The sequence below is a fragment of the Pleurodeles waltl genome, chromosome 12, assembly GCF_031143425.1.
Source record: "Pleurodeles waltl isolate 20211129_DDA chromosome 12, aPleWal1.hap1.20221129, whole genome shotgun sequence".
Lineage (NCBI taxonomy): Eukaryota > Metazoa > Chordata > Amphibia > Caudata > Salamandridae > Pleurodeles > Pleurodeles waltl.
In genome coordinates this window covers 590969917-590997529 of record NC_090451.1, presented here as the reverse complement: position 1 = coordinate 590997529, position 27613 = coordinate 590969917, and the positions used below count along the sequence as shown (strand labels likewise).

The 27613-nt window shown below is 42.6% G+C and overlaps 1 protein-coding gene across 1 annotated transcript in view; it reads right to left on the bottom strand.

The window, feature by feature from the left end:
* TAGLN2 (transgelin 2) overlaps positions 1-27613 on the bottom strand; it is a 136293-nt gene that overhangs the window by 22577 nt on the left and 86103 nt on the right. Inside the window, exons 2-3 of the mRNA XM_069217766.1 lie at positions 16626-16852; positions 2968-3133 (exon numbers count right to left, since the gene is read on the bottom strand). Coding sequence (XP_069073867.1) covers positions 2968-3133; positions 16626-16838 — 379 coding nt within the window. The 5' untranslated portion in view covers positions 16839-16852. The remainder of the gene's footprint in view (positions 1-2967; positions 3134-16625; positions 16853-27613) is intronic.

The following is a 27613-nucleotide window of genomic DNA, read 5'->3' as shown; positions in this document are numbered from 1 at the left end:
TAGTGACTTGTATAAGGGAGAGGGCTGTATCTATGATGTCTAGTGAACATGGGAGTCTTCTAGTAATCCTAGTCAAATATCCCTTATGTACAAATTATCAAGCTTTCAAGAAAAATAAACAGCCACTGCTTTTAACAGAATGATACTAATAGACTAGGATTATCAGGCTGACCACAATTAGAAAATGTACCCATGAATCACAATACAACTCTAGTCACTGTACCTTCAGAGACGTCAAGTTTCTCAGGTCCATGCAAATCTCCCCAAGTTTTGGTTTGATCTTTGCATTCCCAGACTTAGTTCAGATTTTATAATGGTATCCATAGGCCTACATATTGCAAAATGTAAAGAAAAAACGAAACGGCTACCCACACGTGGAACAAGGAATCATGAAAGCTCTTAACGTACGTGAGAAGGGGGGGTTTTCAAAAGTGTTGCGGTTAATGACTGCACCGACTAGGTGATCAATAAATAATATTTAACATGCCACTGATTATTTCATACTCACAAAGGTCATCACTGCATTACAGGTAACTGCATAGTCCAAAACATAAGCCTTTGTATTAAAATTTCAAGCTTAATCTGTTGTCATTAAATTCCCATTGTGAGAATTTAAAACAGCATGTCACAATATAACCTTATGGCCCACTGCCGAGGTCTATGTGGCTTGGTGAAGGAGCTAAATCACAGTTCTAGTCCGGAGATGCTTTTTAACAACCAGTACAGCCCAAGGCAGAATGGAAATAAGGATATTAGAGTTTTCCACCCACTCAGGGAAGAATGTTCTAAATTAAAAGTGGAGAAACTAAGAAAAGCATTGGAATGTTGGAGCAGAACGCTATTGTTAACCCGGAGCCACTTCATTGTCTTCAACGGAGCTCCAATTATTCGCATTGGCATGGCGCATATCCTTCTCAGCACTTCAAGTAGGGCAGGGCACATCACTGTAGACTGACACACTGGAAGGGAGTGAGTTCCGTGACAGACATCTTTGCTAAAGCAGGCTGCAAGGTTGAAGGACATTGTTTATACCGTAGCAAAAAAAAGGGCCTCCCACAGAACCAAATACTCTAAAAGTGTTCCTCAGGCTACTGTGAATGCTGCAACATTTGGTGTGAAGAGAGTTTTTGTGTACGAAATTAATACAGTAACTAAGACATTTTCACCAGGAGAATTTCTAATGCAAACATCTAGCGGCAAAACAGGTACATATCCAGTTTTGTTGAGGAAGACATCTATGAAGCATTTAGGGCCTCATTAGGAGCTCAGCAGACAGGAAGACCCGTTCGCCAAACTTCCATGGCGGCAGGTTGCTGCCACACTGGCTACCTCCCCGCCAGACTCATTAACAGTTTCCAGCTAGGCTGACAGATGGAAATCGAGGTTTCCACCAGTCAACCTAGCGGAAAAGTGGCAGCAGAATTGTCTCTGGCTCATAATCGAGCTGCCGGCAATGCGGTTGCTTGCAGGGTGCACTAGCACCATTGCAATGCGCACTGTTTGCACAGCAGACAGTAAACACTGAGGGTGCTGGGCAGGGGGACCCCTGCACGGCCGATGCCAAGTGCATGGGCAGTCCAGGGCCCCCGTGAGCCCCCTGCACCATTCTCCACCAGCCTTTTCATGGCGGTAAAACCGCCATGAAAAGGCTGGCGGAGAACCAGGTCGTAATCAGCAGGGTGGCGCTGCATGTATGGCCTCCCTGGCTGAGTGCGATCTGCACCCGCCGTCAACCCGTCAAGATCACCGACCCCAGCAGAGAAGGCGGAGCCCTGGCAATCTGACCTCAAGGGTCTTAATGTGGCAGTCAGACTGCCACAACAGCGGCGGTCCTAACTGCCACGCGAGCCTCGTGATGACACCCTTAGTATAGAGCAGAGTTTACCACCCCTTATACTAAGACCACCACGACTTGAGTACCTCCTGAAAGAGGATGCTTCCATTCTAAGGAAAATCATATTAACTCGCAGGTCGAGTTTAAGAAAGGATTTGTTATATCAAACAAGTTAACTGGAGCAATGTATAACTGAATTAAACTGATTTGGTTAATATCTAGCCTTTGTATTTTCAGTGGCATCGACGTACGTATTACTGTATTTTTCATACTGCACCCAATGGAGACATAATCCAGGTGCACATGTTCTCCAAGCAATATATCTTAAGTAAATCAATTTAACAAGCATTGGCAAAACCAATATCTTTCACAGGACTACTAACTTAGCCAATAATTTTATTATAATCTTTAACCAGATGGTGAGGGCACATGTGTGGTGTTAATATTTAAATGACTTTTATTCAAGTCAAAGAAACAGCATTCCAAGGTGGCTGCTGCCTGGTCACCAGCATGCATAGCAACTATTGTGCAATGGTGCTCTTCGCTTTAAGAACATTTTTATAAAGACACATACACATGCATGCGCAGTGGCCACCTAGGAATGATTTTTCTTAAAGCCAAAGAAAAAAATAATTAAAGGTGACATAACGTGCAAATGCGGGGCTGGACTTCTGTGAGTGGCACAGCATCAGAGAATCAAAGTGCTTGAGTAGGGTTAGGGACAAGTAGCCACTAGGAGTGGATAATTTAATAATAGAGTGGGGGGGGCATGTAATTACTAGGAGAAGGAAGAGGTGAAGAGGTGCAGAAAATGCAATCCTAGCTGTCATGTCTACAATAGGAGGATATGGGTCATCCAATCAAAGCACAGTAAGACAAAAATGTTCCTTTGGTGGGACAAATCAAGGATTGGGAAGAAATCCATAAACATCAGGAGCAAGGAACTGAGATGGACAAGAAACCCATTGACTCATGAGCAAAGGGTGGACATAAAGCTAAGTCTATACTGCATGCAATTGGTCTGCGTGCCCGACGTAAAAAAAAAAAAACACACATTGGTACAAGGAAAATGAACAGCAAGGCATTTATAGTACAGTATTCCCTTCATTTTGCTCTTCCTAAGAAGTCCATACCTTCCCAAAGGTCTACGGTCTGGAACTGGTCAGCCGCTGTCAAGCCGTAAGCCGCACTGGCTTGAAGGAACTGTGATATCTGCTCCATTTGTTTGAAGGCCATGGTGGACCTCTGAATCTTCTTTACCGACCCTGGAGCAAGGCTGTTTATTAGTTTGCATAACACCTAGAAAAATCAGGATCAGAAAAAAAGGTTTAAAGAACATGTCCAAACATTTTACGCTTAACAAAAAGATTATTCAAGTTGCCTTCCTTACTGATCTTTCAGTAAGAATTCCTAATATTTCTCTTTCAAACGCTGAGCAAATTCTTCTCCAAGACATCAAACAACAAGAATCCACAACTTTCTCTTATCTGATTGGAAACACTTACTACACCTTGGCAGCATCAGCGGCCAGTAGAAAAGGGGCACTGGTGAGTTGCCCTGCCATTTACTGAGTGCCTGGCAAAGTCATTTTAATTATGTCACAGTAAAAAATCCAATAGTTCAATATGTGTGTCCCACGGCTTTCTCTATCTAATCTGACCCTGTCTTTGAGGATCAGGCAAAAAAGGTACTTTCAGAAGGTGAAGTGCGCCGGTGTGTGTCTTTACATATTTATACTGGACTTTACAGTGAACAGACCTGAGGCTGGGTACCTCACACACAAGGTAGAGTTCAGGCACAGAGTGGAGTCTATGGCGTCACTGTAGAAGGAATCTGGGGCGCGCCTCAGTCACTCACGATAACTGTGACTGCAACGTCTGAAGTGGCTCACACCAGTATTTGGTCCTGCCTACACACAGAAAGCAAGCACAGAGCCTCCTGTAAATATCAGCAATCTGCGCCTCATCCTCCTCCAACCCGCTTTCAAGCAAAGGAACTGTGAGCCCAGCAGCGAGGAGCAAAAATCATGGCAGAAGCCCCTTGGAGAACTTTTCTGCTCCCGCTGAAGCCCAGGTGACTGCAATATACATGTACATGTTACTCTTGCAGACATTACATTTAGAATATTTTAAAGCAAAGGGGACGCAGGATCGGTCTTTGAGCAGGCCTAAATTAGGCAGTCATAGACACTGTCAACACATTCATAATTCGCTATCAGTGCTCGTGGTAATCCTTTTTTATTTTCTGTGCTAAGTCATTAATGGTCTGCTGTTTCTGAAGTGCCTACTAAAACTTGTGAACATGTTCTGCAACACTTTTACTATTTCTAAATCGCAAGTGCTTCACAATTTGTAAGGCTACTTACTGAGCCACCGTATAAACTTGGGTGAATAAAAGGCTGAGTGGGCCATGCCGAGTATGGACTCGTGACCAGACAAGTTTCAGCAAAAAACACCTAACTCGCTTAGCCACCTTCCAGGGCTTCACGCAATGACAACAAAACCCCCTTCTCTCACTGTCCCTTCATATTTTCCCTGCAGTGCCAGGATTGGATACTACGTTATCCTCTCAAGTTATTTTCTTCTTTCTTGCAGTGCCAGTGACATTCCCTTCTCTAGGTGCTTCTATCTTCATCTGTACAGGTTCCAATAGACTTACAGGGCAATCGGGCAATGCCCGAAAAGCTGCTCTAGCAGATCAGTGTGTGGGGTTTTGTGGGCCCCTTTTATGGTCTGCTGTGGAAGGTGGGGGATTACTGTAAATTTCCCTGATTAAAAATAAGTTGCTGGTGGAAGCTCAAATCCATGCAGCCTTTCTTGCTGTTAGACCAGGCATCCTTGGTGTGGTTTCCCCGACGTTTTTGCCTTCTGACCTCCTGTTTTGCTGACATCATTTTTGCTGGCTTTAGGTTTCTGGCCACCTTACCACTGCTGACCAGTACTAAAGTGCATGTGCTCTTTCCCTAAAACATGCTAACATTGGCCTATCCACAACCGGTGTATTTCATTTACTTATACGTCCCTAATAAAGTGTACTACATATGCCCAGGGCCTGTAAACGAAATGCTACTGGTGGGCCTGCAGCACCGATTGTGCCACCCATTTCAGTAGCCCTTCAAACATGGCTCAGGCCTGCCATTGGAGAGCCTGTGGGTGCAGATTTAAACTGCTATGTTGTCCTGGCAAGTTAACCCTCTTGCCAGGCCCAAATCTTTACTTTTAATACATATAAGTCACCCCTAAGTAAGGCCCTCGACATCCCCAGGGGCAGGATTCAGATGATTTAAAATGTTGGACATGTACTTTTAAGTTTTACATGTCCAAGTAGTAAAAATTATTAAAATTGTTTTTTCACTACTGAAAGGCCTACCTCTCCCACAGGTTAACATTGGGATTGCTTTATTACATTTTATAAGTGTAAATTTCAATTGGGACCAGATAGATATTTTGAGTTAAGAGATGGATTTTAAGTTGCAATTCTCAAAATGCCACTTTAACCATTCTGTGCCTCTGCCAGTCTCTGAATACATTTCTGGATGGGTGACAGCTGGGTTCTTTTGCATTCCCACACAGACAGCCACACACAAAGGGACAGCCACACACAAAGGGAGCGTAGGTGTGACTGAGTGGCCATCTGCATTTTGATGGCCCATCCTCAGCAGGATGGGAGGGTGGCGCTGAAACCTACACCTGAATAGGCTGGGTCCTCAGTCCTCACATACCTCCCTGTAGTATGCCTGGAGCCAGGAAAGGAAGGGCAGGAGTTTGTGCACTTCAAAGGCCTCTCTTTTAAGTCTCCCCCACTTCAAAGGCAGAACTGGGTATAAGTACTGCACCCCAGTTACCATCAAATCAGTACACTTTTGGGCCGGAGCACATTCCGTCAGGAAAGACTGCTGTTCTGATAACTGGACTGTCACTCTGCTGGACTTTGCTGGGCTCCTGCTTTGCTGAACCTGCGCTCCTTGCCTGAGAGTGAGAAGGACTGGACCTGCATCTCTACATCCCTAGAACCAAAGTGAATGCAAAGGCTTCCTGGCTTGCCTCCTGTTCTGGAGTCTCAGGGCCACCAAAGACTTCACTCATCTCTGCTACAGCTTCTAGACTCTACAAACCGATTTCTACCCTGCAAAGATATTCCAATGCAGTCCTGGTCCCTTGGAAGTGGAACCTGCAGTTGTGTTCAACGAACATCCATGCATTGCTGTGACTGCTCCGATCAGAACCACTGAACCCTCTCCTCGCCATTTAGGACGAGGACTTCGCATCACCGACTGCACAACTCTGGACTGACGTATCACCGTAAGCCCTGGCGCATCAGCTTCGCATCACCAGCTGCACGGCTCGACTGCGTGCATTCCTTCATCCCAAAGGGCTCTATGGCACACCACTGTTCGAGGATTGATGAAGCATCTCTGACTAAGCGGACAGGAACCAACATCACCTTTGCATCATCTCCTATACTCCTCGCATTGGATCTTTGACGTTGACACAACCCTCCATACAAGATAGTCTTCCAGCGATACAAGGTTGGTCCCTGTAGCCAGCGCGCAGTCCACTGCAGTCAGCCTGAACTTTTGACTTTACCCCAGTCTAGCATGACCGGATAGCCCTGGTTGGCACTTTAAGCTTCTAAGCACTACAATTGCAGATAGTCTTTAAAAAATTCATATCTCGACTTCTACTTTTGGATTTTGGTTACTCATAAAATTATAATTTATTTTTCTAACTTGGTGTGTAATCTTTTTGTGGTGTTTTTACTGTGTTACTGTTTCAAGTGTTGCACAAATGTTTTACAGAGTGCCTCCTACGTTAAGCCAGCCTGCTCTTTGCCAAGCTACCAGAGGGTGAGCACAGGTGAATTTATGGTGACTGACTTACCAAGACTAGGATTGTGGTCCCTACTTCAACAGGGTACAAACTTCTGCCAACTGAAGACCCAATTTCTAACACCGACCTTGCAAAACACTTAAACCACGCGTGTTTACAAATTCTCAACTGCCCCATATTGTACGCATAGGTCTCTTTTTAGCTATCTAATTCACCAAAGGGCCACGCCACATTTAATTTGGCGCCCATGCCTATGTTCTGCCTCAGTGTGATCTTAAATCTGTTCCCAGCAGTACCGGCAATCTTTCCTGCTTTCCTCCTCTAGCTATTATTCCCCCAAAGCTGTATCCATATAGGCTCTCTGTTCTCCTTATTACATACACACCATACACGAGGCTTGGAGGAAATGAAAACACAACCAGAGGGGAGAACTGGTCTTGTGGAATTTTCAGCTGTCAGGGCAGACATCTGTCCCCTGGGCCTATGCAGGAGCACAAAATGGAAATGGCAGGGGACGTCACAATATGTAGAAGAATCAACGCAAGCAGGGGTATGCTAACAGGAAATCTAAAATGTGCCGCTACAGACATGGAAAACACTAGCATGGTATCTGCATAGCGCTGCTAAGGATCCATCCACTGATGATAGTGTGGCAGCTGTACTGTGCGATAACCTGCAGCTATCAGCACTGTGTCCGTGCACTGCTATTAAAGATGTACACCGTGAGCTTTGTACGTGCACCTTACTCCTAAGGAAACTGCCATGCGTATACCTAGTCTGCATCTTCACAGCAGTGCAAAGGACAGAGCAGTATCAAGACATGATCCCTTAAAAACAGTTGTTCTGGATACTAAATTGAAAGGGAGCACGTGCAAAGGGGAAAATGTGCAGTGAGCATGTTTCCCAACCCTAAACTGAGAAACTCGAAGATCACGCAGTTCAAATCCTTGTAGATGAAAAAGAGATTTAAAAATATACCTATCACCCAGCAATATGATTATGCTTGTGGCTCCCAGCAATATGATTATGCTGGTGGCTCTACTGTTTTCCCCTGTGTCAATATCAGCCCAAGAAAGAGGAGAGTCCGGCTCCTTTCCTTTTGCCTTTGCAGCGCCAGCATTGCCTGCTTCTCACTTCATAACTTGCTGCTAGAAAAATGTGTATGTGTGTGTGTGTGCGCCACGCTCCTGCTCATCTCTCCTGTTCTTGTGTATGTTCTCGGAGTCTGTCTGATCCCAGTGTCAGCACTACTGTTTAGCCTTCCCTAGGTGACCCACATCTCTCCTCCGTATTTATCCCTCTTCTCTCTGCCCTGTCTCGATCCCCTCTCTTCTGGAGAAACATGAAAAATGTACAGTGAATATAAATGTTACTGCAGAGCACTGGCGTTGCAATGATGCAATCGGCCCAAATACAAGCTTAGAAAATGGATGCATCCTCCTCTCCCTGGATAGGGAAAGATAGTCATTATTTGGTTCAATGGCGCTTGAAACTCCTGGGCCCTGATACCTCTGCTCCACTAACACTGCACAGGGAACTACACATATATGATACATCCTGTGCAGTGACAGCCACATTAAGAATACTTTTTTATTATTATTCTCTCACCACCTGGTCCCCCACCAGGGACTCCTGGGCCCTTCTTTTTTCCCTGTAATTTGTTCTATATTGTGCTTGCCCCATTTCCCCCCTCTGCATCGCAACCCTCATACATGTCTCGTTACACTAAAGGTATGTGAAAAAACACAGTTAATGTGGGTGGAGATGCATGATTTCTATAAAACGTTGCTGGACCATTGAGAACAAGAGAATCTCCCATGCTCGGTAGGATTCTTTGTTTCTACAGAGCACGTGGGGAGAGCCCAAATGTTATTCTATGGTGTCTGCACAGCTGTCACACTATCAAACGGCAAAATATTGTTCTGCCATAATATGTTTACAATATTGACTACCAAACTTACTATAGTGGAATACTGTTCACACCCCTGGGCAGGGTCAGTTTCTCTTGACAATAAAGGAATTTTTTTAAATACATTTACATAGGTCAGAAAAAACAATTGCTTTTTGGTCAGTTTCCAAAATAAATTGTGCTGGAAAACGTATCATTGTATCCCATTTATTTTATACTTTTTTTGAAGTGGGCAAGGGGGTGTTTTTATGGATAGTCGGCCTTGCTTGCTCGTATGCAATACATGCAGATCTAATCTTACGCCCCACCATTTTCAAATTTCACCAGCTGCCACTGCTTGAATGGACAAGTCACCCGTGAGTAAATAGAGCACAAAGAGGTTAGTAAACCTCCACCTTTTTGCAATCACCAAGTTTAACGATGGCACTAGCCACCTGACAATTCTCCATCAAGAACAAAGAGGCAAAAGACAACATTTTAATAATAGCCTATCTCTTCAATGCTTAAAAGGCAAAAGAATGTGCGGAAGCAACCCAATACGTAAAACAAAATTGCCACTGAGTGACACAGAAGAGGTCCACAACTACAAGACTAGCTACAATGCGAAACCCGCTTTGTTTCTGGATTACAGCCCGCCTTAGTATCTGGGCAGGCCATGTTAAGAGGCTCAAAGGCTCTATGCCACATGCCTGGAACACAGGGAGCACTCCCCAAAATATTTATGGCGTCAGGCCGTACCAAAAAAAAAAAAAAACGTTGGGGATATAGGAGGGTTCTCTCGCATGAAGTACAACCAGGCAGTGCAAGGAGCCTGCAGCCTCTCCGAGAAAAGTAATATCTACCCACCAAAAATACCTATCCACTAAATGAACATTTCAGTACCACGCCAGGTGGACCAACACTTCATTTTATCAGTCTTAGCCAGAGGTATATTGTTTCAGTCACCTTTGTGTTTAACCACTTCGCTACCAGGCCTTTTCCCCTTCAAGTGGCAGGCCTTTTTTTTGGATATTTGGGGTAGTTTGTGCTTTGGCACTCATAATTTTTTGTCCACATTAGCTATCAACGCCAGTTTTTTTTCCCAACATCCTAGAGATTCTAAAGGTATGTATGTATGTATGTATATGGGCATTTATAAAGCGCGTTCCGGCCTTGGCATCGAAGCGCTAGAGGACATAAAGGATAAGAAGACGACTGGAGCCAATAACCCTACCGAGGAAACAGCCAGGTTTTCACCCTTTTCTTAAACATCGCGAAGTTCTGTTCTTTCCTGATATCAAGAGGTAGACCCTTCCAATATCTGGCAGCCGCCACTGTGAATGCTCTATCTCCCCACCTAACTCTGTGCGTCCTACAGACCTGGATCAGAAAAGACTTCTCCGATCTTAGGGCGCGTCCTGGACAATACCATCTGAGTCTGTCCACCAGGTGTTCTGCACCAACCCCATATAGTGTTTTAAAGGTAAGGCAGAGAAATTTAAAAATAATCCTCTTGCCCACCGGCAGCCAGTGAAGAGACTTTAGGCTAAGGGAAGCCGAAGCTAAACGTGGAAATGCCAGAATCATACGAGCTGCATTATTCTGAATTAGTTGCAGTTTCCTCAGAGTGCACTCATCAATATCCAGCAGCAATGAATTGCAATAGTCCACTCTGGACATAATCAATGCCAACATAACCGTGATTCTTTCCTCCTGCTTCAAGAACGGTAAGATTTTCCTCAGGATTTTCAGGGTCCAATAGCAAGACTTCACTAAGGCATTAACCTGTGGTTTAAAACGTACCCAGAGTTTGAGGGTTCCTCTGGAGGAGGCGAAGAAATTGGCTAAAATTTTGTTTTTTTTCCACAAAAATGGCCCTTAAAATGGCATCAACATAGGGTTTGCGATGTTAAAATCACCATCTTCACACCTTTCAGGAACAGGCAGATTTGAATCAGAAAAACACATTCTTCAACACAATTCTTCTATTTTACTGGGACATACCCCATTTTTACTATTTTTTGTGCTTTTAGCCTCCTTCCAGTTAGTGATAGAAATGGGTATGAAACCAATGCTGGATCCCACACAGATAAACATTTTTGAAAAGTAGACAAAATTCTAAATTCAGCAAGGGGTCACTTGTGTAGATTCTTCAAGGTTTTCCTACAGAAAGTAACAGCTAAAATAAAAGAAAATATTGAAATTGAGGTGAAAAAGGAGCCATTTCTGGCCACGTTTTCTTCTATATCTTTTTCCAGCTATGGCAGATTTTTGAAAGCAATATACTGTTACATCTGGTGGACTCTTCGGGTTGCGGGAATATATAGGGCTTGTAGGTTCATCAATAATCCTAGGAACCCAGAGACAATAAATGAGCTGCACCTTGCAATGGTATTCCATTGTATACCAGGAATACAGCAATTAATTTGGTGAAATATAAGGAGTGAAAAATAGGTATCAAGGAAACCTTTGGTATTTCCAAAATGGGCACAAGATAAGGTGTTGAGAAGCAGTGGTTATTTGCACATCTCTGAATTCCGGGGTCCCCATACTAGCATGTGAATAACAGGGCATTTCTCAAATAGACTTTTTTTACACTGTCCTACATTTGGAATGAAAAAACGTAGAGAAAGACAAGTGGCAATAACACTTTTTCTTCTATTCTATGTTCCCCAAGTCTTCCGATAAAAATTGTATCTTACTTGTGTGTGTAGGCCTAGTGCCCGCGACAGGAAACGCAACATGGACACATCACATTTTTACATTGAAATCTGATGTGTTTTTTTGGGAAATGCCTAGCTGTGGATTTTGGCCTCTAGCTCAGGCGGCACCTGGGGAAACCTAACAAACGTGTTTATTTTTTAAAAGCAGACACCTAGGGAAACCCAGGATGGGGTGACTTGTGGGGCTCTCACCAGGTTCTGTTACCCAGAACCCTTTGCAAACCTCAATATTTGGCCCAAAAAAAAAAAAAAAAAAACCTTTTTCCCCATATTTTGGTGATGGAAAGTTCTAGAATCTGAGAGGACCCACACATTTCCTTCCACGCAGCATTTCCCCAAGTCTCCCGATAAAAATGGTAACTCACTTGTGTGGGTAGGCCTGGTGCCCACGACAGGGAATGCCCCAAAACACAATGTGGACACATCACATTTTCCCCAAAGAAAACTGACCTGTTAATGCAAAGTGCCTAGCTGCAGATTTTGGCTTCTAGCTCAGTCGGCACCTAGGGAAACCTAGCAAACCTACACATTTTTTTAAACTAGACACCTAGGGGAATTAAAAATGGGGTGACTTGAGGTACTCTCACCAGGTTCTGGCACCCAGGATCCTTCGCAAACCTCACAATTTTTCTAAAAAACAAACAAACAAACAAAAAAAACAAAAAAACTCTTTCCTCAAATTTCGGTGCTGTAAAGTTCTGGAATCTGAGAGGATCCACAAACTTCCTTCCACCCAGCATTTTCCCAAGTATCCTGATAAAAATAGTAGCTCACTTGTGTTGATAGGCCAGTGCCCGCAACAGGAAACTACCCAAAACGCAACATGGACCCATCAAATCTTTACATTGAAAATTGAGGTGTTTTCTTTGGAAAGTGTCTAGATGTGGATTTTGGTCTCCAGCTCAATCGGCACCTGGAAAAAACCACCAAACCTATGCATGTTTTAAACTAGACACCTAGGGGAACCCAGGTTGAGGTAACTTGTGGCTCTCACCTGATTCTGTTACCGGGAATCCTTTGCAAACCTTCAAATTTGGCGACCTTCGTTTTTGGTCCTGGCCTGAGCAGCCATCTACGGAAACCTACCAAACCCAGACATTTCTGAAAACGAGACACCTAAGGGAGTCCAGGGAGGTGTGACTTGCGTGGATTCCCCCAGTGTTTTCTTACCCAGAATCCTCAGCAAACCTCAAATTTAGCACAAAAAAAAAAAAAAAAGGTTTTCCCTCACATTTTGTGGGGAACACCACACCGGCACAAATTTCCTACCGCCCAACGTTCCCCTCAGTCTCCCAATAAAAATGATACCTCACTTGTGTAGGTGGGTCAAGAGCCTGCGACAGGGAAGAGCCAAAAACATGTCGAAATTGAGAGGGAACCAAAGCAGGTCCTAATAGGCAGTTTGAAGAAAGGAAAAAAAAACGCTTTTGGCTGACAAGTGGGCAGAAGTTTTATAAGTATAGATGAAACTATGCCGGGTGGTAGGATTTTTTTGGATTCCTGCTGATTCCGGAATGTTCCATCACAAAAATATAGGGAAAATGTATGATTTCAAGAAAAGTTGGAGGTTTGCAGGGCATTGTGGGTAAGAAAATGGTGTGGGGTGCATGTAAAGTATACCACCCTGGACTCACCCAGATGTTTAGTTTTCAGATGTGTGTAGGTCTGGTAGATTTTTCTATGTAGCCGGGTCCCAAAGCATATAAAGTGCAGCTTAGTGGATCGGGGGTACTTGACCCATCTGCCCATCGGTGGGTAGCACAACTTTGTCCCCATTTATTTGGGGTAGGGCAATGGCTATACCCCCACCCTCTTTTTGAAAAAAAAATCTTTCCTGGTGTCTAGTGGGCTTGCAGCCCCCTTGGGAGCAGAAGAGCCTAATAAAAATAGGCCTATCTGCCCCCAAAGGGGGCAGAAATGCCCTAATATAATATGCCCTCACTGGGGAGCGACCCTTGCCTAAGGGGTCACTCTCCTTATGTACATTTTGTTTTTAAATCCCCGGTGTCTAGTGGTTTCTGCCCCCCCTTGGGGACAGATTGGCCTAATAAAAGTAGGCCGATCTGGGGGCAGAAATGGCCTAAAATAAATTTGGCACCCAGGGTAGCAATCCTTGCCTAAGGGGCTGCTCCCCTCCTGAAAAAAAAAAAAATAATTATCCCTTTTGTCTTGTGTTTTGTGCCCCACTTCGGGGCAGATCAAATTAATTAAAATATGCCGATCTGCCCCCAAGAGGGGCAGAAATGTCTTTAAAATAAATTGGTGGCAACTTCTGATGAAGTCCGTGCGTGATTGAGCGCGGACGTCAGACATCACCGGGTGAAGGAAGGGGGTGTTAAGGGAAGCGATTCCCCTTCCATTCCTGCCCAGGAGAGGCCCACGGGGAGCACTAGCGTTTCCCCCCATGGGCTAGGTGCAGGACGCAACGGTTACGTCCTCGGCAAACGAGCGCCGTGGCTTAGGATGTAACAGTTACGTCCAAGGCACCCAAGGGGTTAAACTAAACCTTCAAGTCACAATAATTCAAAGCCTATAATACACTTTCTTTGCATCAATATGAATCTTAATTCATAATTCAGTGAGTGTAAAACTAAAAAGGGTTCACATATATGATCTCAGTGCACCAGCCTGCTAGAAGCAAACTTTCTTTTTTCTGACTATTTGTGTGGCATCTCATGTAATAAAAAGAATTTAAAAAAATAGCAATAGCTTTAGCTTGTCAAGGCCAACCATACTGGCTTTCCCAATGCTCGTCCTTTTTTTTTTTTTTTTACACAAACCTTTTAACTTGACAGCCAAACTTGGATGTAATACCTTCAATTACCATGGACAGCGTTGTGGTTGCCAGCGATCACACTTCCAATCCTTAGTTTACATGACCTTAGAAACCCTGTATACAAGGCACTGGTTTTGGTACAGATGGCGAACTTCTATTCTAAGAAAAATTCACTGGCATCAGTTAACCAGGTCGTTAAACTATAGACCAGTACACCAGGTAGAGTAGCAACACGCAGGAGGGCGAGGGCTATTTCATCAAAAGCACAAAACACGCTCCTCGCTGAAAGAAAGTCTGACAGCCAAGTGCAACTCAGGATGATACTACAACGACGAGGAAAATAGGGTTCACATTTTGAAACGGTGAAGTTGTAAAATGTGTGCTTCTAACAGGTTTCAAAGATTGACATGCTTACCAAATTTGCTTGGAGATTTTTTTGAGGAAAAACAAATGGTAGTGTCTCTCCCATTAACTTACTTTGAACAAAATCATTCGCCTGAATGTTTTTTTTTTTTTTTTTGAAGTCTGAAAACGTCTTACGAAAACTGAAAAGTCTGATTTCCTAGTTGTGGAGAAAAATCCTTTCCACTCTCCTTCCCACAACCACTTTTACGACGCATACCTCTGTATTTTCAGCATAAAAGCGCCGTTCACAAGTGTATTTAGGCCAAAAAATCTACAGTAGCCACCGAACGGTGAAATTAGCCATTAAGACAATCTTGCGAAAGAGGGAGGACGAATACAGAATTGTGGTTCCACTCAAAAGTGTTAAATGCTGGGCTCACTGTAGGGAGAAAATGCAGATCCTAGGCAGTGATGTAATTAAACAGCCAGTGTGAGGGAATTTGCCAAGGGGAACTGAGGAACTCAGATATGGATCATCTACTGAGCCCATTGAGGATGTAAATACACCACTACTCTATCAAGCAATTATTGAGCGCAAGTTGGAGGAAGATACCACGTGATACATTGAGGAATTTAATTATGGAGCAATTTTGGAGCCATTATAATGGGGCAAATCATGACCCACATATCTAATGGTCAATTTATCCTGAGGTGATGAAATTGAAGATAAGGATCAGGTGGGATGCTTCATTTTGGCTAAGTAATATAGACTGAATCCAACAACTAGTTCTACCAAGAGAATGAAAAATTGCTATTAGTGGGCCAGGATTCAGTATTTTGCCAGGTGTTTGGGCAACAGTAGCTTTTCTTAGGTATATGGACTTGTGGAATAATGACGTCTGCTCTCTAGTACGTACCTAGAGCAAAACACTGTTGCCTATTGACGTCATACCCCTCGCACTGGAGTCAACCTTACCAATAGTGTGACACGTCCAAATGTTGATACCCACTCCTATTGGCCTCTCAGTCAGAAATGTTTTGGGGAAATTTCTAATACAAACCAAGTAATTCAAAATATATTGCTGCGTACTTAAAACTTTTGCAATAAAATTCTGAGCAGCATTTATAATAAAATTAGACTCACAGGAAAATCTAAATGCGAAATAAAAAAATAAAAAATCAAAAAGCCATGCACTTCTAGTTTTAAAAGGTATATTTTGAAACTAATGAACGAATATTGTTAATTATGTAGCCTTTACCAAGTTCACAATTGACCTTGTGCGTGTACTGTCTACAATAGGGGACTTTATTTGCTACAAAAAACATTAATTTTTTTGTGTAAACTTAGTTTAACCCACTTAACACTAACCTTCAACTTTTCTTAAGGCCTATTCTCATTAATTTAAGAATGTCGAGCCATATAGACCACAGAACACTGCAATACTGATTTATTTTCCACTGTGAAAAATGTTCCAGAACTGAGGAAAAAGATGCGGGAATTGGTGTAGAAACAGACTGCTTTAGTTATGCCTCATTCCTAAAGGGCATCCTCGCAATAGTTTGGTAATGGCCCAGCTAGACATTACTGTGGCCAGATACTGGGAATTGTCTCCACTGTATAACTGCACCGGGGCCAATGTGTTTGGGCGCTAATGTACATGTTGGTAACTAGTTCGCATTTAAAATAGTTTTGCATAGCGATTTTCGTAATTCTCTTGCATAGCCTTTTTAGACCGTGCTTTACCAGTGTGCGGCTTTTAAAGCACGGTCTAAAAAGGCTATTTCGAACATGGGTTTAGAGTCCGTTTAGGAGAACATTCACCAATTACCAATATTTTACCAGCCCCTCACTTATCTCCACAAAATTTTGACCGGTTCTGTAATTGTTTTAAGAAAATAATGTTAGTGTAGCAAGTCTGAGATTTTTCCACAATAATATAGGTCAATAAATGTTTATTGCCTTATATGTCCTTTAGTTCTGACAATACTGAAGTCATGTTTAAGGGGAAGATTTAACCGGACACAGTAAACAATGTACAGCTCACTCAATACTGAATGGATTCAAATAAAACACTGAGTAGAGACAGCAGAAGAGGATAGTGTGAAATGGACGCACTGATCACAGCATTTGAATAGCCGTCTTGTACAAAAGAGCCCATGAAAACAAAACACAAAGAAAACATGATAAAAACAGGCCAATGTGGATTCTATATGAGTTCGCGCTGCTCACCGTGCCATCCTTGAGCCATTTCTGGAAGCCCTCTTTGCCTTCATGCTCGGGTTCCTTCACACCAGAGGTAGCATCAGAATCATCTCCGCTCGCCAACCCGCACTGGGCAATGATCCACTGCACAAGAACGCGCTCCAAATCTGGGTCATACATCTGGTCAATTTTCTGCTGCACCTCCCTGCTCAGTCCGTATGAGGGTCCCTTGTTGGCCATGGTAACGTTTGTATCTGTGGAGATTCAGAAACGGATATTAGAAGAGTCCAACTTGTGTCCTATCAGCACCCCTCAGTAAAGTATTGAGCAGGTTTCATTTTAACTCACTTCCAAGGACTTCTTTCCACATCCAATAAAGCCCAACATGTGACTCATTTCCAGTAACTTTCCTGGTCTCTTATTACCCCTCAATCCCAAAGCTCAATACATTTTATTTCCATTCAATTTCCTCACCTCTATGTCCTGAATCCACCAGATTTTAATCTCTCCCCACTCCCTTTAAGTTCACTGGCCCGCTCCTATCTCCTTTACCACTACCTTGGAAAACAACGCATTGTTACGCACCTTCCCCATTCAGACCTGCTTTTAGCAATATACAGCTATTTCACTCCAACAAGTTAAAGAAATGGTGTTTTCTTTTCCTTCAATGCTAATATACATTTGTTTACACTAATAACTGCCTCAAAATAGCAGAAAGGAGAACTCTAAATATTAGAGTTCATGATCAAGATTGTAGTTACAACTAAGTGCATTTACACCCTTCACCTATAAAGTAAATATATGTAGGCAATGACTTGCTATACTCTTCCTAATCCTCAAGACCAGACGGTGCAGCAAGGCAATACTGCTCTGTGAAATCACTAACATAACATCGAATCACCGAGCTTAAAATATTATGTGCCAGAGCACTGCTGTGAATTGTGCCACTAGCTTCCCAAACCTCACTCAAAGCAAACAAAATTTGAAGTTTAAACACTGAATAATTAACTTCTCCTTGTTACATTCCAAAGCACTAGATCTTACGACATACATTACTCCACAAAAAAAAGAGTGCTAGGTGGCAAGTAAACAGTACTGGGCGAGCAGCTTCCTGAAGGATCCATAACATACTGAGACAACCTGCAAGAAGCCAAACTGTGTGGGAGGGTCCCCATACCCCAACTGCATGCCCTCCGCTCTATCTGTACATGACTGATAATATCCACAAGAAACTCTTGTAGGACTCACGAGTCTTATCTTTAGCTTGCTTTAAAGAAACCTTTGTGTTCTGTTAGTCATATAATAACAGAAGTAGGCAAGCCTCTGGGGGAACAGCCAGACTTCCAGAATATGGCCAGTGAGGAGGGTTGGGAGGTCTTGTTCAGGGTCCGGCACATGGTAGGCCAAGCCTGACTTTTCAATAACAAGTCTAGGTCTGCCACTCGATGAGAAAACCCACTTCCCTAAAGGTCTCTTCTTCGGTCGACAGTGCGCCAGAGAGCTTCCAACACCAGCACAAATCCTTACCATCTGCTCACAGTCAACACTGAATAACACGTTTTCATTCTGCTTAAGGATTTAAAACACCCAGTGACTGTGAGCAATAGAGGCCAGCAATCGAAGACGCAGCTGCTTAAAAAAACACCACATATAACATGGACTCACCTTAGCAAAGTAGAGAGAAGAAAATCAACAAGATGCCTTCTCAGGAAATATGGGGGCTACCTGAATCAGCCCCCTAAACCAGAGATAGGAACAAAACTACATTTTCAGGGCAGGGCCCTGCAAGGTCCTAGAACAGGATATGACCGTCATCCAGTTGATGCTGGCCAATTAAAAAACGTACACAAATGAAAGAAGAGCTATGGGGCTTAGAACTTGCACAGTTTGAATAATATTCATCAGGAGCCCATAGTTGTAGACTGCGGGCACGTCAGGTTGTCCCCTCACTGCCTTGTATCTTCCTTTACACAACCATTGATGACCAGCAGTAGGAAGCGAGCTTGCATGCTCTACTTTTGCTTGCTTTACAATTGAGACTATGCAGACAGGGGAACAATAAAGGGGGATTCCTGGGATTATAAACCCAAGCAAACAGTACAGGACTTGCTTTTTTTGAAATGCGATAGAGATGGTCAGCCATACATAACACAAATCTCCCAATACCCTTACCAGGGTAACGCACTAAATATTTTTACAAAAACGCGCTCATAATATAATGGTTACTGTTAACGTTCTGCTTGCTAATATTATGTCTGACAACAAAAGATAAGAATTGTAACTATGGAAATATAAAAACAATTTCATATATGGATTTCACACAATCATTATGGGGCAACAGCAAATCCATCAGGTGTTTAAAAGTCAGCAGGATTTTAGGTAAACATGACTCTGTAACACTCAAATAAAAAGTTTTTCGAGTGCTTGTCCACAAGGCAGTAAGCACTCCCATCAGTGACTATGCTGAGCTGGTGCTGCCAACCTTTGCATCATCATCTGTCCAACCCTTTTCCTTGGCGTCTGAGGTCTAGCACAGAACATGTAAATATTTACTCCACCTTAGCGACACTATCGGCCTACATGCACACAGCCCCGCCAAACAGTTCAGACAACGCTGACATGGCACGTCTCCTTTCCACTGCCGTCACACCCACCAACTGATTCTTTCGCACCTGGCATGAATGTGAGACACCTGCAAACTCAAGACGCTTTATCAGATATAACCACACTTGGTAAGTCGCCATTTGCTTACGCTCAGTCATTATTTGGACAGGAACTTGTGTACCAGCCAGCAGCACTGCTTGTGATTACCCCAGATGCCCAGAGACAATCACTTCTCCTCAGAGTGGAAAACCCCTTCTTCCCTACAAACATATAACCATTCGCCCCAATCCCTTCCTTCCACCCCATCCCTTTCTTCCCAATAGGAGCATTTTATTTTATTGACATTTGTGTACTAGTCTGCCGTTTGTATGGCCTAGCAGCGATATTGGTTCACTTTCTGATTAAAGACCTCAAATCCTAGAGGTAATCAACCTGTTGAGTCTTCTAAACACCCGCTCCCTCTTCAAAAAAAAGTTCTGATTTGAGAACAACAATTTGCCATAGCAATATGCAACAAACATGAAGGCAGTGTAAGAAACTGTTTTATTAGTTGCAAAGGATGCACGCTCTTCACAAGTAATAAGTCTGGATTTTTTTTTTTTTTACTGGTAACCAACTACCCCTTTTGTAGCACTTAACTCTCTCTGTGTAGCAAAGGAGAGCAATGGTGGTAGTGTGCACTAGTTACACCCCAGCACACTAGTATCCAACAACACTCAATAAATTATTTGTCAATAAACCATTGTCCACTTAGGACTTGGGCTTTTTCTCTTAAAAAGAGAGGTACTTTTATTACACAAACACTCAAATATTATACATTAATTACAAATTTACAGTCAGGTAAATGGGAATACCTTTGATGACACCCTCTTCACATTGTACTACCACCTTTACTAGATGTAGGATCACAAAAGAAGGGGAGTGTCATTATTAATAAGACAGGCACAGGATTTCAAATCAGTAGAATTAACCCCACATACTTCATCAATGTAACACCACTGAAGTCAATGGGGATGATACCAATATACATTACATGTTTTAAACCTCCACTGAAGTCAATTGGGAAGGGGGGGTAGTACCAATATTCAAAAGCATTCATTAAAATATGAAACCTTACATTGTCAGCCATTATCAATAAAGCAAACTCAAAACCACAAGTCCTTCTTTTACTTTTAACAGGTTGCAAACTTAACTTTAAGACCTACCACTAGGGGCCCCTGCTCTCCCAAGCCCTATGTACAAAGTATAGGCTCAGGAAGAGTTTTAGAATCTAGTAAAACCTCTCCCAGTGACATGATATATAACCTCTTGGAAGACTTGGGGCAACTTTTGGTGGAAATCTGGAGGGGCTGTTGCACTTCCAGCATCCCACCGACAACACATTAGAAAAACATTGGTGGTGCCCTTGCCTCTTTGGGGTGACCACAGAAGGAAACAGGTTGGCAAATTAGTCCCTGCAGGGGCTAATGAGGTTCTGAATATTTGATGAGCAACTCAGGTAAGCAGTTTCCTGTCTCAGTCCTTTGAGCCGACCAGGATGATTCTGGGCTTGTTTTGCTCCTGGTAGCAAGTGGAACAGGTGGGAAATTCTAGAAGCCAGATACCCTGTCTCAGCCCTTCTGCACAACATTCTGTGACAATCCAATATGGTGACTTCAAGTTGTTTGTGGAAAGAACTCCCCTGAGAGATTTAGCGCCACCCCTAGCAGGCACAGCTACCTAATCCCTGCCCACCAAAACTTCAAAGGCAAACCCCTCCTGTGTTGACTCTAGAGGTCTGGCTCTTCGCCCTTGTTAATCCATCCAAGGTGTAGTGTGACAATCTAATTAACAGATGCAGATTTGCTCCCCACCCCTTTATTTTTCAGGAACTGAGTCAATCACTGTCATCAGCACTATTGTGAAGGGAGGCCTCTGATCCCTCTACTAGGGAGAAGAGTAATTAACATGGCCCAGTAGGGGACAAAGGCCTGAAATCAGATTATGGGCTAAACCAGGGAAATATGAAATATGTCATATGGAATGCAGATAGGATGTTAGAGACTGTACAATCTATGCTTGTTGCATGTTTACCCCTTGAATGGTACCTCGCTAGAGCTTGTAGGCTGGCTAAGTGCACAAAAAAAAAAGTACTTTAGTGTAGATTTTAGCTTCGATATGTAGTAAAGTGTAAGCACCACAAACTTCTGAAACACTACAGACCTACACTATGAATGCCCATTCACGTAATAAGACTTTCTCCAAGTCAGTACTAATCCCTGAAGAGTCCCTTCTGCAATAGTCTACCTGTGCGCAGGTAAGGAGCTCTCCAGATGCTCTCATGCACGGCCTGCACGTTTGCAGTTTCATCTTACAAAACTGACACTGGCAGTTAGCACTTACTACCTTCAATCTCATTTGTGGTAAATTCACGGCAACTGGACTGTGAGACCTACTCAAAGCAAAAGTCCAAAAAACGGGAAATAAAATTAAAAGAATCCTGAGCGACTAAATGGACAGAACCCACTTGCTGCATGCTAAAAATGACAAGATTCTACTCAGACTTTTATATCTGCAATTTACACAGCACATGCTCAAGTCTAAGGCATTAGTGACAAAACTGTACTTAAGGAGAAAGTACAAAGGCTCAGTACGATCCCAGAGGTGCAGAATATAATAAATAGATTCTAGGGGCAAGATTCTCTTGTTCACAATCTTCAGGCACACTTCTGTCTCCGAAGAAGAATGCTACTATTTGTTTCTAGTGATAACGTTTGTTTTAAGAAACATTTTTTATAATCCCTTTGGTCAGGCAAAAGGAATAGGAGTGACAGCAGTTTTGGGAAACCTTGAAAAATTCAAACATTGTTGCTGTGTGTTGTATAATTATATGGTGCTGAAAAACCACTGGTGTAACCTATGAAACAAAAGGAGACCGCATAATGGGCAGAATTTATTGGAGTCCTTCGACAATGAAGTAAATTAAACTAACTCAACGACTAATCAAAGAGGGATCTTTCATTTTTTTATGATAGTAAGGATGATTCATGTTCAGTGGCTCCTGGTTGAGACGTCTACTCATTTGAAAAAGAAAAGGCCTACGAGATACAGCAGCCATCTTGGAAAGGGAGAGCAGCAGATAGTTATTCATGGAATTATCACAAGGTTTTGATTTGTTGATAAGATGTAGGTTTATTTTTTAGATTTTTAAGGGGCTTTTAGTGAATATTTGATGGGTAAGTAATGCAACACATAAAAGGTCACCCTGACATCTATAAATCAGGACTCAAAGCATAACTCGCATGATCAGATATGTTGTCAATCTTTCGGCTTTAAGTATGTGAAACCTTTTAAAATGGGTCACAATTAAAATTCAGATCAACCAAACTAACCATTAAAATAAATAAATTAGAGCAGCGGTTCTTAACCTGTGGCCTGGGGACCGCGAGTCCTAGTTAGGGGGCCCTCATCTGTTTAGAAAATTAAATAAAAATAGAAGAATAAAAGTGTATATGAATGAAAAAGCACAATGTACAACCTGAACATTTTAATACGTTCTGTAATTGTGAAGGAATTTGAAATTGGAGGCTAAAAATTAATTAGACTCCTCGGATTGATGTGTAGGAGCAGTGCAAAAGCACGAAACAGAATATAAATGCGCGATGAGTGGGCTTAAATGAATTTAAAGAGCTCTACTATTTGCATATTATTTTATGGTTCAAATCATCGAAAATGCTTAGGACGGGCCCCCCTGGCTTCCAGTAATGACTGTGGCGGGGTCACTGGATTCTAATAATGATTCAGGGGGCACCTTATGTTCCAGTAAAAATTAAGTGGGGGGGCCATAGAAGTCAAATGGTTAAGAACAACTGAACTAGAGAACAGTTTCAGAAGCCACAGTAAAAAACTGCAAATGGGATCACCAAATGCAGATTCCAACTAGAGGTCATCCATTCTGAAGTTTAGTCGGAGTTTAGTCATTTAATTTCGATTTGAACTCATTTTGAGAGACCTGCCCAGCCCACTGATTTTATTACATTACAGTTTGAAGATAATCATCTGTTGTGAAAGGCTTTTCGTCACTGCTCCCTTTTCAGGTTTCCACTGATAGAAGGGAGGAGGAGGGATTGTTTCAGCAGCAGAGGTTTAAAAACAAACAAGACCACATCCCATCAGGCCGACAACAGAAAACAGTATTCGTAAGTTGTCATAAATACCACATACGTGCTGGAATTGTTTTCACGGGCACGACCTTCCATTTTTTAAGTTTGGCAAAAATATTTTTCTTTCCACTCTAGAAAATCGGATGTTCATTAACTAGTGTGACATCTGTTTTGTGCATCTGGCTTGTTCAGATCTTATGTTGGAAGCCTGGAATTCTACATCAGCAGTTGAGATTTTGGACTAGCTTGACGCCCAGTGCCTGGCAGGCCTTCTACAAGAAGAGTTCCACGTTAAACAAAGGCTCCGAATAAGAGTAAATTCGAATTAGTTGTCCCCCCCCTTCCTTGGCATAGGTGGAGATCGGAAGAAGCCAAGGCCGTGCTGCACTCGCAGCCTGTGTGCCTAGTGGGATTTCACTGGCAGGGTTTCCCAGCTAGTGAAATTGAGACAGTTGCTCCTTTACTCAGGAAATTCGGATGTATTAACACTGTATCAGTTGCAATCATGGAGAACAGTATTACACTCAGGGATACTGCTTCATCCAGGGCCAAAATGGATAAGAGGGTGCGTTTTGGTTAAAATACTGCATTTAAAAAAAAAATTTAGCAGCATTTAACATAATTATGCAAAATTCATACACCACCAAATATTATACGGTCTCATCCACAACAGACTTATTGGTTTGATAGCACTTCGTGTCTGGGAAGTCGCTCGAGTTGTATTTCCAGAATGGTCTGGTTAGATCCTGTCTTGAAAAATCTGCATGTAATGGGACGAGAGGAAGAGCAGGGTTTGAAGAGGAAGTCAAGATGTGTTGCAAACAGGTTAGCAGTTGCAGGATGTTGTGTACTTGTTATGTTATCCTGCAAGAATACTGAACTGAGGTTACGAGAATGTTATGGAATTTATCAAGTGACTATAGTACAGTGAATTCTGCTTCACAGAAGTATCAAATAACCACCACCTCCATGCATAAAACTCCTCTTTTGGGTAGAGTCATTGTTTATTGGGCGGGGGCTTATGGTTGTGTGTGGGAGGCGGGCGGGGGGGGGGGGGGGGGGGGGGTAAATCAGATTGTTCAAAACGGGAGTCCTGCGGGCTCAGCAAACGCTTTCTTATCCCAGTCTTGCAGAACATCTATGCTCCGGTTCCCCACTCAGCAGGCACCACTCTAAGACACAATTTACAACATCAAACATAACCGCTTTGGACATTTTCTGCAAACTGGGCTAACTTGTTGCAGGTGTGTGATTAAATGACTAAACATTTAGGAGAAATGTTCCAAGGTCTTCAAACGCCAACCTTCATCAGATGTTTAATTGATGCTCAGCAGTGTCTCTTCATGAAGTGCATGAGGTTGAGGTTTCAGGCACTACGCATTACAGCAGTTCTGTTAAACGCAATGCAAACGCACACTCCACTGACAATCTCAGATTTCCAGATATCCTTACACCTGAACGACAGGCCCGTTAATAGATTGTACAGTAAAAGTGTGTATAAGCGTTAACGGACATTTTCTAAGCCAATAGGGCTCGCTATTAAGTGCCACCAAAAGCAAACCCGAGCTTTCACAAATGCTGTTTACATGTGTTACATGATCAAATGCAATTTAATATATTAAAGCCAGACCGATTGTCTTTGTAAATGCCGGGGACAAAAGTAGCAAAAAAAATGCTTTCTCTATAAAGATGATATAAAGTTCTAAAGCTTAATGTGACAGGCAGTGAAATGATCAAGGACACGTCTAAGATGTAAAATACCCCCAAGGCATTTCAAAGAAGAACTGCCTATAGGCTGGGACGATACAGCAAATAGCCAATAGCAAAGGGTGAGAGAGGGGAGTCAAAGCCTAGGCTCCATTGTCATCTAAAAGCCTCACAGGTCAGAATTACCCTGATCGGAGCAAATGGCTATCACTCTCTGGTAATGGTTCCCGAGAAGCATCCCAGATCCTTGGCCACTGCTGTGGGCTTATAGAATGCCGAATTAAAGAAGTGCATGTCATCATGCTGATATCACCTTAGGACCTAGAAAACCCATGGGTGGGAAATGCACCAGGTTGATTTATTAGATAAAGAAGAACAATAGGCTGCAATGACAACAGACACATGAAAGTCACTCAAGGGCAACAGTAGACCATATTGTGTTTTTTCAGGAACAGTGAATTCTTCTGTAACCAGAATTTAATGGTGGAGACTGAAGGTGAGTTTTCAGTCAATTTCGGACAAGATCAGAACTTTCCCTAAGAACAGAGGTTCCTCTCTAACGTGTAACTAGTTGGAAGATTATAGTCCAAATACAAACTAGAGACCACAAATTGGAAGCAGAAATGGACTAGTAGTCAGCAAGTCACAAACAGAGTCAACAGTGTGGCCCTGCAGGAGCAGAGACTAAGGAATGCTTTCTCCTGCACTGCCCGGCTTACTAACACGCAGAAGCTCCTATCTCTCCATATTCTTAAGAGAAAAGAAGTCTGGAAAGCTGATAAAACACCGAGACACAGTTATGGGTCCTTACTACAAACAGCAGAGGGAAGAAACTGAATTCATCGTTTTGGGACACCAACAAACAGCATGCTTGACACACTATGAACTTCCAAATACCCTGGAAACTTAAAACAACCAAAGATACTTTCCTTTTATGTTTATCTAATTACTTTGCTACAAATGCCATGGAAAACAAGTACCTTTCAATTTATATTACGAAATCCCATCCTCTCTGAACCCACCAGCAGATCCTCGCCCCTGGTAGTGCACGGCATCTGGCTATACCACAGCTGATCGGAAGCTACAAACACATCTATTATGGTGAGCCTAACACTCAAATACCCTAGTAGCAGTCCACATATTCTCTAAAGGGGGTTTGATAACCCAAATATTGCAAAAACATTGAGACAATTAAAAAAAGTTCAAGATTGGTTTACTAGTACAGACGTTTACGCACCAAACCCCCTTTTTTCCCCTCAATCAACATCAGGTGCACCCATTACACCTGCCCTCGGGGCTCTTACCTCTGTCCTTGGCACTACTACACCCATAACCTCCTTACAGTTGGAATAGCTGCACTTTCAACAAGAAACATTACAGAAAGAGACCTTGGAAACATGGGTACACACAAGCAGATCCTGATATGTAGAAATACAACATTAAGATTTTTTTAAGATATGAACATCAATGGAAAAGGAGTTGTTTCACAGAGGCTTCCTTGGTTTTTTAGAGTATAAATTGAGAAATTAGTGACACATGAGTACATTGGTAATATCAAGACAGGTTTAGAGCAGTGAGGTAGAATCGGAGAACCTGGTGCCCATATAGCAATGACAACATAATGCACAATTACAGAAGATATGCCAGGCCTTAAGCGGCTGGCATTTGAATATAAACAGCACCAGTAAATGTAAATCAATGCGTCACAACACTAGATGTGTAATAGGCACCCCCAATCCAATTCCCAGTGACTCAGTTTGTCCTTACAAACAATAAGCCGATTCATCCAGTCCACCTGCCTTCCAATTCCCAAATCTAGTATTACACGCCCAGTCGATAGGGCCAACATGCGCACTTTGCTCAAACACGTACAATGACACTGTGCCAGGCAAGAAACAGTTTCCACAGCAATATGGACACAACATGCTCCCATAAGTGTCAGCCAAAAAGCCAAAGTCCGTGCCAACGAGGCATAGCTATGCCCAAGCCGACACTCACTGCTCCAACTGACGTCTCCCTCTTCAAAATGTAACAATACAACCGAGGAGAAGAGAGAGATTTAATCCTGTAAATCAGGTGCCATTTACTTACTTTATAAATATGTTCTAAGTAGCTTAGTTTTTTCAGTTTTCAATAGGAAATCACTGAATTAATTAAACTATTTCTACTATTGAGACCAACGGTGTCAGTAGTTTTGTGTGAAGGCCTCTAACCGAGCTAATGTCTATACATAATACTCATAACAGATTCATTGCACAATGTTTTTTGCATTAAACCTTAATTCGACCGATTAATTTTATTTTAGACCTCCCATAAACAATATTTTACTATATTATTTGGGCTAAGATGCAAAACACATTTCATGTGCACTCCCCAGAAATGTATTCACAGGAGTCCCTTAAAATGTTGTGAAACTTACACATTCACAAACACTATCTCAGAAACGATTGCTTTGAAAGTGATCGATACTGGACGAAAAAGCTCCTCCTTATGAGGCAAAGTTTCAAGTCCTAGTCTTTCCAAGGTGGTATTTGCGAAGTTCAAACTGGTCAATTTACCGAT